Genomic DNA, 14528 nt, shown 5'->3' on the forward strand with positions numbered 1-14528 from the left:
AAGTAAAAACTTACTGATGTTTGGCAACAGTGCACCAAGATAAAGGCAGTGTTCAAGGAGAGAAGAATAAAACTGAGATAAATGCATATTATAATTCCACTAAAGGTGAAATTGATACCATTGATCAAATGGCGCGTATGTACACCTGCAAGAGGGGAACAAAGGGATGGCCTCTATCTGTATTTTACTCTCTCATTAACATTTGTGCTATCAATGCAACCACCATATACGTCCAGCAACATCCAAGATGGAATGAAAAGAAACACAACAAACGGAAACTTTATCTTCTGCAAGCTGGGATGGAACTAGTGAAATTGCGGGTAGAAGAAAGAAGTGCCAATGCAAGAGGGTTATCTAACCAAATTGTTCAATCAATGGAGACTATTCTACAAAAGAAAATCAAAGAAGTGACAACAGAAGGACGTCAGCCTCCTGCAGGGAAAGGTCGGTGCCATATTTGTGTAAGAAAAGCTAAAACAAAGGAAGCAGAAGTACAACAATCTAAGTAAACCAAAACAGTATTGTGGACAGTGTCATAAACATGTGTGTACACACATTCAGAAAAAATTGTGAAGTGTGTCTCTTGCCTTGAAGTTGAGGACTCAGAGTAGTCTATTGTATATGCTCACACTGTATGTTGTATTGCAATATGTCAAATTTTTATTCACTCAATCCAATATTTATAACAATTAACAACATTTATAAACCGATGCCTTAGTTAAAATACATAAACCATTTTGAAAGTTGTAATTTTTCGTCAGAAAACTTATTTAATACCTGTGGGTTTGCTGAACCTCCTCACCCCCCCCCCCCACCCGCCCCTTAGGCATCCAAGTTAGAAAAAAAGGCTTGGGCGTCCTAGGGTTAATAGGAGTGAAAAGCTGTGAACGTATGTGACAGAGGTGAGAGAGGAATGGTGAAAAACAGACTTGTCAGAAAATGAAAGATGTTGAAAACTAAAACTAAGAGGCGTAGTTGAAGTGAGGAAATGCTGAGACAGAAGCAATTAACATACATTAAGACCAGGTGGCTGGCAAGAACCAAAGACGCGTTGTAGTGCCAGTTTCCACCTGCGGAACTCTTGAGAAACTGGTGTGTGGGGGAAGGATCCAGATGGCATGTTTGCTGAAACAGGCACTGAGTTCATGACTCATGTTGTAGAGCATACTCTGCGATCGGTTATTGTGTGTTGCCAGTATACACCTTCCGCTTTTGCCCATTCATTCTAACTGACAACTTTGTGGTAGTCATGCCAATGCAAAAGGCCGAACAGTGTTTACATAACAGCTGGTGTATGATATGAGTCGTTTCACAAGGGGCTCTCCCTGTGGCAGCATATGGTTTGCCATTTATAGGGCTGGTATTGGTGGTAGTTGGAGGGTGCATAAGGCAACTCTAGGAGCGGGGTGGTAACAGGGGTAGGAGCCATAGGATAGGGAGATGGATGCAGAAGGGGCATAGGGACTGACAAGGATATTGAGGAGATTGGGAAGGCTACAAAAAGCTATTCTAGATGTGGTGGGCAAACACTCAGACATAGTGGTTCTCATTTCAGGGCATGATTTAGGAAATCATGGCCTTGATGAAATAGGTGATTAATACATTCAAGAGCGGGGTAATACTGAGTGAGTGACAAGTGGTGTGCTCCAAAGCTATTTTCATGGAGGGATCAGAAGTACCAGGATTTGATGTGGTGGCCTAGGAAATCTGCTTCTGAAGTAGGCTGTTGGGGTAATTATGTCCAGTGAAGGCTCAGGTGAGAATGGTGGTGCATTGCTGTGAAGAGTCTGCATCAAAAAAAAGAAAAATATGTTTACCTCGAATGCCAAAGCTGTTTGGGAGGGAACATTTGACATAGACTGGATGGCCGTTGTCACAATGTGAGTACTGTTGATTGTTAGTAGGTTTAATGTGGACAGAAGTGTGTAGCTGGCCTTCAGTGAGAATGAGATCAATATCAAGGAAAGTGGCATGGGATTTAGAATAGGACCTTGTGAAATTCAATTGGGAGAAGATATTTAGAGAGTCCAGGAATTGTAACAGGTCAGGCTCACCATGAGTTTATATGGCAAAGATGTCATCAATGTATCTAAACCAGACCAGGGGCTGAATGCTTGTGGGTCCCATGGTGTCAATATGGGAAAGATGTCACCAATGTATCTAAACCAAACCAGGGGCTGAATACTTCTGGATCCCAGGAAAGCCCCCTCCATGCGACCCAAGAAAAGTTTGCCATAGGAAGACGCCATCCTGGTTCCCACGGCCATACCCCCTGAGCTGTTAGTATATCTGCCCCTCAGAGGTGAAGTAATTAATGGTAAGTATAAAGTTGATTAAGGTGAGCAGAAGGATGTCATAAGTTTGGAATCAGATGGGCAATGGCTGAGGTTTGTTCCGCAGCAGACAGACCGTGTACGTGGGGGGGGGGGGGGGGGGGGGGTTGGTATAGAGGGAGGTGACACCAGTGGTGACAAGCAAGGTGTATGGTGGGAGTGACACTGGCACAGATTTCAGATAATCTAGGAAATGATTGGTATCTTAATATAGGAGGAAAGATTTTGTATAGTGGTTTGCTGGTGCTGATCAACTAAGACAGATATACTTTCAGTAGATGCTTTGAAGCCAGCAACTATAGGAAGGCCAGGATGATTGGGTTCGTGGATCTTAGGAAGAAGGTAAAAGTGGAGGACACATGGTTTGGGTTGGTAAGAAGTTCTATGGATTGAGATGGTTGTCCTTTTGAGGCACCAGAGGTTTCAAGGAGGAAGTGCAGTCAGTTTGATTCACTGGGATGAGATCCTGATGGCAGATGCTGTATAGAGGTGTCAGACAGCTGGTTTACACCTTCACTAACATACTCCTGTCAGTCAGGTACCACTGTGATAGGTCCTTTGTCTGCTGGAAGCATAATGATCAAGTCATCAGCTTTCAGGGAACACAGAGTCTGGATTCTGTAGAAGACAGGATAGGGTCATGTTGTAGGAGCCTGAGGAATGGTTGTGAGTCAGTGCTGGATATGAAGAATTTGTGGAAGGCTTGTAAGTGATGATTTTGTGAGGTATGATGGTGGATCAGATTGGGATCGTGTTCAAAACAGTTCAAGAAGGGTTCAATATTAGGCTTGCTGTTGGAAAGGTTTTGGGATTGGATTGCAAAGTGCTATTTCCCGAAATCTACCCCTTTTTCTAGACCTCTCCAGTCCTTTTCCCTTACACCTCTTCCTTCCCCTTCAACTCTTCTGCCAGAAGAGGGAGCCACTGGCTCTGAAAGCTTGCATAAGTAGTCTTTTGTTGCGTGTGTGCTCCTGCCGCCACTTGGTGACTAGATTTTTTATCTGTCAGATTTCATTATATTGTCAAAAACTGATTATTTTCATTGTTACATTAGCCCATGTGGCCATCATTCCATCTTATATAACCCTCTTGACAGTCTTTGCTGTCTTCTGTCTTGATCAAACTGTTGTCTGTTTTCTACCTTCTGTGCTAGTCTCTTCATGTATTTATCTGTACCAACCAGATTAATCAACACATTCCCCCTACATCTTTTCTAGTTGTGATTTTCATGCATATAAATGGGTCCATTGTCTTTTATGTATTTGCATATAACAGTTTCATTGTTATTTATGAATTTGCCCATAACGATTTTCTTACGGTTCACTACACTGCAGGGCCTTCTCCTGATTGTCTCTTGCCAATTTATTTGCAAATTTACAGTTATTTTCTCTCCCAGTCTCCACTTACCTTTTTCTACATAATTCTTTCATATTGTTGTGCAATTGTTTTTTGCCAAACTGTTCTGATTGGCATTAATTTATTTGCCAAGCGAAGTATGTTACATTTTTTCCTATGACTTTGTCTGTTTGTCCTGTTTTTAAAACTTTGTCTGTTTTCATGACTTTCACAGTTGATTTTTTTCTTTTCCAATCATTTTTTAAAATGATTCAGAGACCTTTTCTGGCGAGACATTTTCGCCCACTCATTACTTCTTGTTAAACATCTTCTGTTCACATGATTTTCAGTCTAATTTTTCTGGTTTTTCTGAATTTTTTCCTTGCTTTTCTTCCATTTTTCTATCTTTCTCCATCCTCTGCTTCTCTTTTTAGCCAGTCCCACCATTTCTAACACTCCAAACTGTCCTCTCTTCCCATGATGAATCCCACCACATTTTACATCTGTTCCCTTCTAAAACATGCTTCTGCACTATCAAAACTAACATCCCACATTCTGTTTCTTGAAACCTGCTTGTCCCTTGGAGCTACTCCAAAAGGCCTAACATTGAAAGTGTCTCGTTCACAGTTTCAAGTACAGCAGTCCCTTGCACTTACCCAGCAAATCTGTAACCTGTATGACTCAAGTGCCAATTTCAGGGTGTATACGACCCGGGAGATCCGGGAAAAACCCAGGAATTTTTTCATCCTGGAAAAACTCAGGAATTTTTTAGAGTTCCGGGATTTTTTGTTGTAGTTTTCAGTTAATTTTTTGTTATTTTGACTGGTAAGAAATAATATTCAAACAAAGGATATTACTGTATCCCGCTACTGCAGAATAACACTGCAGCAATAAAACAAGAACAAGACGAAAAAACTAAAATAAAACTTAAGTTGCAAAGGAAATGTGAAATTGCCTCCAATGAGGGTTACGTCACAACTGTTTACATCAGATTCGTGTGAGCAGTTGCGTGTGGGCCCATGCGCATGCGCAGTTGAGTCGCGCATGTGTAGTACCTTCTCCCGCTTCTGGCTACAAAAGTGTGGCTGTTAGCTGTATAAGCAGTAGCAGCAAGATGCTACTCGGAAAAATTTTGCTGTCGTGCCCAAGCTGTCATATTCACTGGGAGCGAAACGGGGTACCTGCCCCGGGCGGCAATTTCAGTCAAGCATTAATTGCTTTGCAGAACAGTGAAGTTATTCTTGTCGGTTTGCTAAAGAAATGTGGTTTTTATTAATCTTTTCTGCTGATGCAGTCAATTTATTTGTAACGAAATGTTTAATTCCACACTATTGGCTAGTTTCAACTGTTCTCTGCATTTCAAAAGAGCATGTTTTCATCTTCTTTCAAGTATGGCATATGCCATAATAAAGAACCAAAAATAAAATAATACAGTACTGCTTCACCAAGAAAATTTACGGTGGAATCTGGACGTACGACTGTGCACATTAAACCAAAAATGCACGTTATTATAGTTCATGAAGTTCCAATGATCTTGGAATATCCTTTTAATGTTTTACACGTATGAACATACGGACTGCTTGTGTCATCGTAGCTGCGCAAGTGCTGTGACGCCTGTTATCTGGCGCTCTCTGGCAACTGCTGAAACGAACCTCTTTCTAACAGGTCACGGGAAAATATTGCAAATGATTGATTGAAAACTGTTACTTTCAAAGTAAATTTCATTTTACGCAAAATGAACTATGTGCGATGAATTTCTTTATTCACAGAGTGTTTGACTCTCATTTAAAAATCAACTCTTTGAGGATGACCATTTAGAAAAATTTCGAGCCCCGAAGATCAGACATTTATGTCGTTATTAAAAATTTCACTGGCACATTTGTGTGATGTATCTTGAAGTGTAAAATGCGTAAAGAAGATAAACGTTGTACGTGAAAGTTCAGCTTCTCTTGCAGCTTATTAATTGTTGATACCAATATTTATGTGGAAGCTTTGCTTTTCTTGTAGCAACACCATGTATATCAATTTAAACCATTAACTTTTCCTATTTGTGGTATGCGCTACTTAACAGTGATAATGGTATTGGCTGACTACATCACCTGTCCTATGCTTTGAATATCCGCTGTATCGGCTGCGAGATCACATGACATGAGCTATGATTGGCTTACAAAAGCGCATTGCAATCTCGATAAACTGAGCTACGACTGGCTTACAAAAACGCATTGTAATCTCGATAACTGATAAGTTTTACAGTTCCAAGGAAAAGGATACTGTCACTTAACACGGAAAAAGTGTATTTTCATCCGGGAGAAAGTGTATTTTTAACCGGGAAATCCGGGAATTTTTTTTCCTTGTCCACGTATAGGTACACCCTGAATTTCCACTCCATCAGACTTCTCTCCTGCTACAAAATCCTGCATTTATCTGCCCCTCCTGAATCACTTGTATTATCCAAAGGTCTCACTTTCAACCCTAAACCTGCATTTAATCATCCTGCTTTGGTGAAGCACTTGCTTTCCTTCACACATAAAATCAACTGGAAATATCGCTTTTCAGCCCAGTTCCAAAGCCTTTCCAACAGCAAGCCTAATATTGAACCCTCCTTGAACAGTTCCGACCACGATCCCAACTTGATCCACCACTACTACCTCAAAATCATCCCGACAAGCCTTCCAAGAATTCATTCAATTCAGTACTGATTCACAGTCCTTCCTCAGGGCCCTACAACATGATCCTAACCTGTCCTCTGCATAACTCCAGGTTATGTGGTCCCTAAAAGCTGGTGACTGCATCATTATCCTCCCAGCAGACAAAGGATCTGTACCACTAAGGTACTTGACCGACAGGAGAATGAGGCGTGTGACACTTTTGCACACAGCATCTGCCATCAAGATCCTATCCCTGTAATTCGAATTGACCTACACTCCCTCCTTAAAACCTCTGGCCCCTTACAAGAACTAACTTCTCAATCCATATAACTTCTTACCTACCCAAACCATGCACTCCCACCTTTTACCTTCTTCCTAAGATCCACGGACCCAGTCATCCTGGCCTTCCTATAGTAGCTGGCTTCAAAGCACCCACTGAACATTTATTTGCCTTAGTTAATTGGTACCTGCAACCCATAGTACTTAGACTTCCCTCTTAGATTAAGGACACCAATCATTTCCTAGATTGTCTGGAATCTGTGCCAGTCTCGCTCCCACCACATACCTTGCTTGTCGCCACTGATGTCAACTCCCTCTAAACCAATATACCCCCAAGTACAAGGTCTTGTCTGCTGCTGAACATTTCCTCAGTCAATGCCCATCTGTCTCTAAACCTATGAAATCCTTCCTGCTCACCTTAATCAATTTTACACTTACCACTGACTGCTTCACCTTTGAGGGGCAGAGATACAACAACCTTTACATAGGTCGCATGGAGTGGGCTTTCATGGGATCCAGAAGCCCTCAGCCCCTGGTTTGGTTTAGATACATAGGTGACATCTTTGCCATATGGACTCATGATGAGCCTGACCTGTTTCCTGGAATCTCTAAATATCTTATCCCAATTAAATTTCACATGATCCTATTCTAAATCCCATGCCACTTTCCTTGATGTTGATATCATTCTCACTGAAGGCCCAGTACACACCTCAACGAAAGCGCTGGCACGTCGATAGACACACATGTTTGTGTTTGTTTGTGTGTCTGTCGACGTGCCAGCGCTTTCGTTTGGTAAGTCACATCATCTTTGTTTGTTTATATATATATATATATATATATATATATATATATATATATATATATGTCTGCTTGTGCCTGTATGTGTGGATGGATATGTGTGTGTGTGCGAGTGTATACCTGTCCTTTTTTCCCCCTAAGGTAAGTCTTTCCGCTCCCGGGATTGGAATGACTCCTTACCCTCTCCCTTAAAACCCACATCCTTTCGTCTTTCCCTCTCCTTCCCTCTTTCCTGATGAGGCAACAGTTTGTTGCGAAAGCTTGAATTTTGTGTGTATATTTGTGTTTGTTTGTGTGTCTATCGACCTGCCAGCGCTTTTGTTTGGTAAGTCTCATCATCTTTCTTTTTAGATATATTTTTTCCACGTGGAATGTTTCCCTCTGTTATATATATATATGCAGACTCTTCACAGCAATGCACCACCATTCTCACCTCAGCCTTTACTGGACATAATTACCCCAACAGCCTAGTTCAGAAACAACAGATTTCCCAGGCCATCACATCCAGTCCTAGTACTTATGATCTCTCCATAAAAATATCTTTGGAGCAGATCACTTGTCACTAAATATTATCCTGCTCTTGAATGTATTAATCACCTATTTTGACAAGACTATGACTTCCTAAAATCATGCCCTGAAATGAGATCCCTTCTGTCTGAGAGCTTGCCCACCACACCTGGAATACCTTCTTGTCACTCTCCCAATCTCCAAAATATCCTTGTCAGAGCCTATGCTCCTTCTGCACCCATCTCCCTATCCTATGTCTCCTTCCCCTGTGACTGTCCCTGCTACAAGACTTGCCTTAAACACCCTCCAACTACCACCTATACCAGCCCTGCAACTGGCAAAACATACACTATCAAAGGGAGAGTCACTTGTGAAACAATACGTCGTATACCATCTATTATATAAACACTGTTTGGCCTTTTACATCGGCATGACTACCACCAAGTTACCAGTTAGACTAAATGGGCATAGGCAGAGGGTGCATACCGGCAACACACAGTATTCAGTTGCAGAGCATGCTCTACAACAAGACAGTCACTCGTGACCTCAGCACCTGTCTCACCACACGCGCCATCTGGATACCTCTCCCAGACACTGGTTTCTCAGAACACCGCAGATGGGAACTGGCGCTACAGCTTTTTCTTGCTTCTCGCCACCCACCTGGCCTTAATGTACATTAATTTCTTCTGTCTCAGCATTTCTTCACAGTAACTAATCCTTTCTTCACTGAATTTTAGTTTTCTAAACCTTTCATTTTCTGATTTCTGTGCTTTTCACTGACCCCCTCCCACCTCTTTTACATATAAGTACTTAGGTTCTCATTACTATTAACTTCTTTTCACTCCTCTTAACCCATGCCCAGTGTTTTAGCAGTAATCTCTGCCTAGCATATTATCCTGTCTGCCACCTTTAAGTTCTCAGGTTTTCAGATTTCATCTGGTGCAGTCCCCGACAATCGGTCTTTGCTTCTCATCCCGTCTGGTAATCTCTCCTGAAGTGGGTTCTGGGTGACTTTTCCTAACTCTACTCCTTTTCCTAAACCTCTCCAGTCTCTTTCCCTTCACCCTTCTTCCTTCCCCTTCAGCCTTTTGCTGGAAGAAGGAGCCATGGAATCCAAAAGCTTCAATAAATAAAACCTTTTTTTATATGTATGTTCTCTTGCAACCACTTGGGGAGTAGATTTTTTATCTATCTGGTTACAAATGTTATATATGGGGAGATCACAACATTAATATGAAAATATGTAGCAGTTCCACTTGATAAGAAGATATAAGGGTGTGCTGAAAAGTAATGCCTTCAAATATTTTATGTGAAAACGCTTTGAAACTTTTCAAATGAAACAACTGTTATTAATGTTCTACATCTTTATTCTTCCTGTTGACATGTTTGTAGCCTCTTTCACAGACATATTTGTAGTCGCTATCACCAGAGGGCTCTGGAATGTAGTGCATAACATGGCCATATGTAATGTAACAATGTCAGTGCATGAAAAGTAGTTTGCTGTAAACGAACTTCAGATTCGAAGAGTTGGTCGACATGTAGAGCACCCTCTCCTTTAGCATGACAATGCCAGACCACACGCAAGTGTTACAACATTTGCAGCAATCCATCACATTTAGTCACTGTCATTGGTTATCTTCCACACAGCCCAACTTGGCCCCGTCTGATTTTCATCTGTTTCCAAAACTTAAAGAACATCGAGGACTTCATGTTGATAGCAGTGAAGCGGTGTGAGCAGGGGTGAGGGGTAAGTCAACAAAGTCAAACATTCTACGGTGGTACTATTAACAAACTGGTTTTCATTAGGAGAAATGTGTTTGTCACCAGGGTGACTATGTCGAAAAATAAATATGTAGACATGGTCAATAAAGGTGTCGAATGTTAACAGCATTTGTTTTATTTAAAAATCTGCAAGAGTTTACACATAGAAAGGCATTAGTTTTAGCACACCCTCATAGGAGCAATAAAGCATACTTATGATTACAGGAAAATTGTATTCAGGTTGTATGTTAAGCTGGGGAATAAATTGAATTTTTAAAAATATAAATCTCCAAAACAATTTGTATCTGTTCTAGTGGTAAAAAAAGTGTGAAGCAGCAGTTGAAGCTTTTGATGTGTGGTTACAGCAGCAGCATAATAGATGTATGTGCATTTTGGGTTCCATAATTGAGAAAACAGTCATTGGCAAGTGAAGGTTGGCTAAATATACCACCAACCATTAACACAGCAGCATCAGGAAGGATAGCAGATAATGAAAGTTTACTTATCATATGTTTGTGTTAGAGTGGAAGTGGAAGTTTCAGGGAAGGTGTTGCATCACTGGTGAAGGTGTGCGTTCACATATCCTTTTTGTGAAAGTGGATTATTGAGTCCAGTTTTGCCAAACAAAACACATCCACTAGCGACAGTATATCATTACTAATGAAGGTATACCTATGTTGCCAAGAGGTAGGACTGTGCACTATGGTTGCAGTAACAAAACATAGACATATTTCAAAAGTTGTATATTTTGAGCTACAATTTGAAAATGTAGTCATATTATATAAAATTTGTTTATTGCAGAAGCACTTGTATGCCTCATTTCTACTTTTTTTAAAAATGGGATGAGTTGACTTGTCTAAACTAGTCAGGCAGTATTCATTGTTGTCTGGAACATGCTTCCCTCTATTCTTAACTGCTGTTCCTGTTGGTGTGTTATCGTCTTGCACTGGAGAACTGCTGTGATCTTTAATTTACCATGTTCATTATCCTGCAAATTTTCAGTTCCTTTCTCACTGCTAACTTTCACTTGATTAATTATGTTTTCAAAGTTGCCTTCAGAGTGACTGTCTGCCAGTGTTTCAGGAGGTAAACTTGATGAAGACGAACCATGTTCTGAAGGCATTAAAATATCACTCTGTATGAGGACCTTTAATTCCAAAATGTACATACAGCACTGTTCTTCATTAACTGTACAAACCTTAGTGCATGGCTCCCCTCTGCACTGTTGTGTTCTTATATCCATGTAGTCAGCATATCTTCTAGGTCTTGAGTTGCTCACTCTACACTGCAGTGGCTCTAGCTGTGTCAAGGTTTATGATGCACAATATTAAATTTGGGCTGCTCATTATTTTGTTAACAAACTCTCAACCATTGTCTGCCTGCAACACTGAGAGGTACCTAACAATGTAAAAATGTCAATAATGTTATCGCATACCTCATCAGCTGTTTGGACTTTAGTGACCTGAGGACAATGAATTTGGTAAAGATGTCCTGATAAATTATGAATTTATTGTCTCCATCTGGTTGTGATTGCAAGTCAATGAGATTAACTTGACACCTGGAGTTTAATTCTTTAAACAGCATGGGCTTCACAATAGTTCCTTTCTTGTGACATTTTGGTTTTTGTAAGTAAGGCTCACATAAGCCAAGATAAATCAAGACATCTCTAAATGTTATATTACAGTATTTTGATTTTAACCATTTTATCATTCAGTTACATCCTCCATGACGAGTCATTACATGAGCATCCTGCAGAATATCGTACAGTTCTTCATCATAAACATAGTACTTAATTTCGCTTTCTTCAGTAACAAGTTGTATTAATTTCATTATTCCATTCAACTCAAACTCTCATGTCTCTTCAAAAACTTGTAGTTGTTGCAGTCCCTCTTTCATCCAGATTTTAGTGATTTAACCTTGCTGATAAGTGACTTGTACTGTTATCTGTCCATGAAAACACAATTATATCTGAGGTTTCCCCTTCCACTCTAAGATGTTTGTAAAACTTCACTAATTCCACTGTAGCTGCACTACTGTATAACATAACAATAACCAACTGATGACACATTCATGCCTGGTACCATTGTTGGACGAACCATTAATAATCTGTTACTGTACATGTCCACTAAGCTGTGCCAGTGATGGTACACATTCATTAGTGGATCTGGTTTTTTCTGTTTATGGTAAGCTTTTACTAATCATTTTAGTGATGTTATATGTGCATTATGGAAGGTTTAACTTCCCCAACCGTCCACTTCCATTATAAACAAAGTAGCAAAAGACAGATTGTTGCTCACTGTAAGGAAGACACATTAAGCTGCAGCCAGGCACAATTAAAAGACACTTCATAAAGCTTTCAGCCACAGCCTTCATCAGTAAAAGAGAGACACGTCAGCCATACGCACAAGCAAGCAGATTGCATGCACGCATGACCAACTCCAGTGTCTCAGGCTGGAATGCCACGAAATATATACATACAGTAGAAAAACTACATTTTTAAATTTTTAAGTTTGTAGATGATTTGGGGCATATGTGACGCAAAATTTAACACACAGAACAGCCACCTCTAGTGGCACCTACCTAACCTGGCTGGTCATTTAGTCAGATTATGCTTGGATGGTAGATAAGGGTAAATCATTCCAGGCTGCTTCTGCTCTGTGTCAGAGTCCAGCAGATAATTTGGTTGGCAAGTGGTGGCATTCCAGTCTCTAGACAATCCATAACAGATACTTATAATAGTTAAGAGATCTGGAGAATGTGCTGACCATGGCAAATGTCAAACACCCTTTGTTTTGACATACACTATGTGATCAAAAGTACCTGGACACCCCCAAAAACATAAGTTTTCATATTAAGTGCATTGTGCTGCCACCTACTGGAGGTACTCGATATCAGCGGCCTCAGTAATCATTAGACATGGTGAGAGAGCAGAATGGGGTGCTCCACGGAACTCAGGGACTTTGAAGATGGTCAGGTGATTGGCTGTCATTTGTGTCATACATCTGTATGGAGATTTCCACACTCCTAAACATCCCTAGGTGCACTGTTTCCAATGTGATAGTGAAGTGGAAACATGAAGGGACACATACAGCACAAAAGCGTACAGGCTGACCTCATCTGTTGATTAACAGACACTGCCGATAGTTGAAGAGCGTCATAATGTGTACTAGGCAGACATCTATCCTGACTGTCACACAGGAATTCCAAACTGCATCAGGATCCACTGCAAGTACTATGCCAGTTAGGCGGGAGGTGAGAAATCTTGGATTTCATGGTCAAGCGGCTGCTCATAAGCCGCACCTCAAGCTGGTAAATGCTGAACAACGCCTCGCTTGGTGTAAGGAGAGTATACATCGGACGATTGAACAGTGGAAAAACATTGTGTGGAGTGATGAATCACGGTACACAATGTGGCGATCTGATGACAGGGTGTGGGTATTTACATTATTTATTTGTGATTACTGGGACTTTAACTGTAATTTTGATATGCAGTTTTTTTTCTGCTGAAAACTTCTTTCTTCTTGATGATTGTTGTTAGAATGAGGTTTACCGTCTTATTAAAAACTTAACACATATTTTGTCAAGTTGTTTACATGGTGTAAAGAAATTCGTGTTTAAAAAAATTAACCAGTGTATTATCATCAGAATATTTCATTTGCTCCAGATTTGGCCGTGGAAAATAACCAAGACCTCAAGAAGATAAATTTCAAAGATCAAAGCTGGCTTGGACTGAAAACGAGAAGTAGTAAGTAGATTTCAATGAAATTCGGCTTGCATTAAATGTTATAAGTGATTGTCAAATCTGTTACATTTAGTCAAAATGTGCCCTATATTTCAGAAATGTGTGTAGGGCATGTTGCAGATAGAAGAAATACTGTGTCAGGTCTAGAAGTTGGTAGTTCAAGCTTTTAAAGAAGTCTTCTATTTTCAAGTGTGTGTGTATGTGTGTGTGTGTGTGTGTGTGTGTGTGTGTGTGGTGTTTCTTTTTGTAGTAGTAGTTCTTATATAGGTTGACTCTTACAGGGAAGACAACAGCAATGCCATTTCTTTGTTTAAATAGTGCCATTACCGACTTTGAACTGAAAGATTCATCTTCAGACTGCTAGTTCATGTTAAGATACATTTTGCATAGGCTTTCACTCTTTGTTTTCCCAAGTGATGAAATTTCCTTGAGGTGGTAGCATCCTACAACCAAAACAAGATGCAAGACAATGTCTTTCTAAATGTAATTGGGCCTCATGCAGCTAAAAAGACATAGTCTCACATCTTGTTTTAGTTGTAGGACACCACCACCCCGAGTAAATTCCATCATTTGGGAAAACAAAGAGTGAAAGCTAATGTAAAATGTGTCTTAACATGAACTAGCCTTCTGAAGAACAACATTTCAGTTTGAAACCGGTAACGGCGCTATTTAAATAAATAAATAACGTTGTAAGAAGTGGCTGGTTACTGTTGTCTCCTCCGTAAGAATCAGCCTCTATTTTATACACAGCCATGGGCTCAGAATGTCAGTTTTCGACAAAATACCAATAGTTCTTATATGTTCTGTATTAATGTATGTGTGGTATGTTGATAGTGCCTTGAGCACTGTAAAACATTGTTGTGTTTTGATCATGTTTTTCTTTTCCTTTTATTTGCTGTTCTTCTGTATTCACCATTATATGTGTGTGCCCTGAGTCATGTTTATAGTGTGTTGTGCACTATACTTTATGCAGTGATATAATCAAAATGACTTGTCAGATCTTTTAAAAATCAATGTTTTCTTAGCTACTGACACCCATATTTAGGGATACTAGGGCACCAGAAGAGAAACTATTTTTCCTCAAAATATACACACATAAAAAAAGGTTTTGCATCACCTCAGTTC

General features: G+C 40.2%; 1 protein-coding gene across 1 annotated transcript in view; it reads left to right on the forward strand.

Annotated features, from left to right (window-relative positions):
• The window catches only part of LOC126259418 (integrin-linked protein kinase), a 59200-nt gene that overhangs the window by 12704 nt on the left and 31968 nt on the right, over positions 1-14528 (forward strand). The window contains exon 4 of the mRNA XM_049956198.1: positions 13326-13406. Coding sequence (XP_049812155.1) covers positions 13326-13406 — 81 coding nt within the window. The remainder of the gene's footprint in view (positions 1-13325; positions 13407-14528) is intronic.

The sequence above is a fragment of the Schistocerca nitens genome, chromosome 5 (genome assembly GCF_023898315.1).
Source record: "Schistocerca nitens isolate TAMUIC-IGC-003100 chromosome 5, iqSchNite1.1, whole genome shotgun sequence".
Lineage (NCBI taxonomy): Eukaryota > Metazoa > Arthropoda > Insecta > Orthoptera > Acrididae > Schistocerca > Schistocerca nitens.